The 3,183-nt window shown below is 35.3% G+C and overlaps 1 protein-coding gene across 1 annotated transcript; it reads right to left on the bottom strand.

Moving 5' to 3' along the window:
- Positions 1-345: 345 nt before the first annotated feature.
- On the bottom strand, positions 346-2,598 carry LOC132101725 (glycine cleavage system H protein, mitochondrial-like). Its single transcript, XM_059506880.1, has 5 exons — positions 2,401-2,598; positions 2,138-2,217; positions 1,987-2,050; positions 1,676-1,807; positions 346-893 (listed from the first exon to the last, which is right to left on the bottom strand). Exons 1-5 carry the CDS (start codon positions 2,549-2,551, stop codon positions 796-798), a joined length of 525 nt encoding a protein of 174 aa, XP_059362863.1. The 5' UTR covers positions 2,552-2,598; the 3' UTR covers positions 346-795.
- Between the last annotated feature and the right edge of the window lie 585 nt (positions 2,599-3,183).

Below are 3,183 nucleotides of genomic sequence, written 5' to 3'. Positions count from 1 at the left end.
CTTTTTACCAGGTAAAATCATATTATTTGATTATATCTAGAGGTTAGAATAACAGACTTTGGACATTATTTTGACTTTTAAGCAGCTATGTTAGGAAGCAAGTATGGTCAGTTTTTGACTATACATGCAGAGCATGAGTAAATTTATTGTCTTGTACAAACACTTCCATCATGCTGTTTGAAATTTGACACATTTATGACTTAAGCTTTTTTTCTTTAAAGGTACTTTGTAATATAACTTAAAATAATTCATTTGCAGTTATTGGGTTCATTTTGTAAATTAGAGGCACATTTGGCATCAAAAAACAAGATGTCTAATGCAATAAAACATTTTAAAGCAGATAAGTGTTTTAAATACTTGTTTAATGTTGTTTATTAGTGTTAATCACTTTAACTCAGTAATGAGTCCTTAAAACTAACACAGATTTAACCAGGTATCATAGCTGTCCTCAGATTGGACATTGGGTGTCATTCGTAATTTTTATTTGTAGCTTATTCCGAGGAATGACAAGCTTTTACAGGAACAGTGTAACATCTACAAACGAGATGAAACTGTAACATAGGTTGTCTCTCTGTGGCTACATACAGTAACTGGCTCAATCATCCAGGTTTGCTTGTTGTTTTGCAAGCTAAGTGCATAATGTTGTGTCCATGTGGTCCGCTCCAGTGGCTGGGTATGGGTGGATGGGAAAATGTAATTTAGGAGAACATCTAAACTAAATGAACTACTATAAACATTCCTTAATTGATAGTTTTTTTTAATTCTCCTCTTTATGCAACATGCCAGCCACACGCTCTAGTCCTCCATAGATTTGATGTATCTCTCATAAGCAGCTTCATCCATCAGTCCATCCAATTCCTCAGGAATAGATATGGTCATCTTCATCAGCCAGCCTGTGTAAAAAACACACACTTAATAAAGACAAAATGTAACAAATATTACTTAAATCTGATCGTAAGACTTAAATGTACTCCACCTCAGGCCATCCAAGATGTACATGAGTTTTTTTCTTCTTCTGAAAAGATTTGGAGAAATTTAGCATTACATTACTTGATCACCATTGGGTCCTCTGCAGTGAATGGGTGCCGTCAGAATGAAAGTCCAAAGAAGCTGGTTAAAACATCAAAATAATTCACAAGCAATCCACATGACTCCAGTATATCAATTAATATCAGAAGGCTAGAATTGAAAAGCTTCATATTTATAAGAAAAAAATCCATCAAGACCAAAAAAACAAAACAAAAAATCTGGAGAGAAATATACACCTCTGGACAACAGGGGATGGACTTTTTCCCTGCAGGAGCGTTATAATGGATTATGGACTCATATTTTAAACTTAAAATGATAATATCTTAACAACTGGTTTGTTTCTTAAAATACGCAGCTTTTTGCTTCACAACACAGATTACTGATAGGTCTGGAGAAGTGTGGATTATTGTGATGTTTTTATCAGATGTTTGGACCAAGATTCTGATGGCACCCATTCACTGCAGAGGATCAAATGCTGAGCAAGTGATGTAATGCTACATTTCTCCAAATCTGTTCTGATAAAAAACTCGTCTAAATCTTGGATGGCTTGAGGGTGGGTTCATCATCATTTTTGAGTGAACTATTCTTTTAAGCTGAAAGATTCCAGGCCAATTTGAGTCCAAATGAGTTTGAAGTAATGGCTCACCATCTTTATAGCAAGATTTGTTTACCAGTCCTGGGTTGTCTGCCAATGCATCATTGACATCTGTCACCTCCCCTGTCAGAGGAGAGTACAACTCACTTGCTGCTTTAACACTCTCCAGAGCACCAAACTCATCTAAGGTACAGATACCAATAAATAAGCAAACAAAATAATAACTGATCATAATATTTGCTTGATTCACTACGAGCAAATAATTGTATTTTGTTAGAAATAGCTGTATCCTACTGTGAATGTGCTCTTCACAAAACAAGTTTTTCAAAAGCAGTAGTATTCTCCTGAGAAAGTATAGTTACCAGACTGTGATAATTTTGTACCAACTTCAGGGAGCCCACAGAAGACCACGTCCCCCAGTGCCTCCTGGGAACATTAGAAACCCATGACAACACACCCAATATAGTTTTAAAAAAACACATATTGCTTTAAAATTTTAATAACAAGTCTAACCTGTGCAAAATTACTGATGCCCACAGTTGCCACACCACTGTCCACGCGAACCCACTCGTGTTTGTCTGTGAACTTCAGTGCTGCGGAATGACAGAGAAAAGTACAACAGCGTAGAGTAACTGTGCACGTAAATATAAATGTGCATATAATATAGTTAATTATGAGTTTATCACTGCCATAGCATTTGAATATGATTGCAACATCAGTGAACAGACAGACTTAAACTTCGCGAGTCGCCTGTAAACATTCATAAGTTTGAATACCTGCGCAAAATCGAGTGGTGGTGCTCAGGGGTCTTTTATAACATGTCCTCGCCAGCAGTCTAGCTGGAGTCAGAGCGTTTCTGTTTGACAGTCGAGGGAGCGAGGAGGTCAATCTAACAGAAGCACATCGTAATATTGTGCACATTGCCATTATTCCCCGTACGCGAACATTAATGGACGCCGGCGCGCCTCGATGATGTCATTATTCGAATGGCCTATGCGCGCCAAAGCAATGCTTTGGGTTTTTGCTTTTGTGAACTTCACATAATAAATCATTTTAGTACAAAAAAATCGATTTAGCTTCTTAAATGTATATGAGATCATAAAACTAGCCTAAATATTAATTATAAATATTTTTTAATATGTACTTAAAGAAGTACACAGATTTTGACAAATTTGTAGCCATAGCTAAAGAAAATATTTTTACAGGATTCATATAATACAGAGAAAGAAACGTATATTGACTAACTATTTCGCAGATCTGTTTTCTAGGAGACTGATGGGTCTATTTTACAATAAGGCACACGATTGACCTGCTTCCAGTTTAGTGGATTTTTAAAAAAAAATAAAAGCAGGAAATATATTTTGTCTTGAATAAACTAGTTTTGATCCTCTAAAAATAAAATAACCTTACTTAGTTGAAACTCTTATTTAGGCGCCAAAGACATTTTGCGCAAGACGGATTAAAGTTACAAAGACAGAAATTTCCTTAAAAATGTAGTATCTTTTAAAATTATTAAATAATTTGTCGCCTAATATAATTTGAATAACAAAAAAAAAGTT

This window comes from Carassius carassius, chromosome 23 (assembly GCF_963082965.1).
Source record: "Carassius carassius chromosome 23, fCarCar2.1, whole genome shotgun sequence".
NCBI classification, from domain to species: Eukaryota; Metazoa; Chordata; class Actinopteri; order Cypriniformes; family Cyprinidae; genus Carassius; species Carassius carassius.
The sequence above is the reverse complement of the archived record's forward strand: the minus strand, read 5'-3'. Positions and strand labels throughout refer to the sequence as shown.

Coding starts and splice junctions, on each gene's coding strand:
- LOC132101725 (XM_059506880.1), bottom strand. CDS start 2,551: ATGGCAATGTGCACAATATTACGATGTGCTTCTGTTAGATTGACCTCC. Junction 1,808..1,986: donor TACAAAATTATCACAGTCTG/GTAACTATACTT, acceptor TCTGTACCTTAG/ATGAGTTTGGTGCTCTGGAG. Junction 894..1,675: donor CAAATCTTGCTATAAAGATG/GTGAGCCATTAC, acceptor TTTTTTACACAG/GCTGGCTGATGAAGATGACC.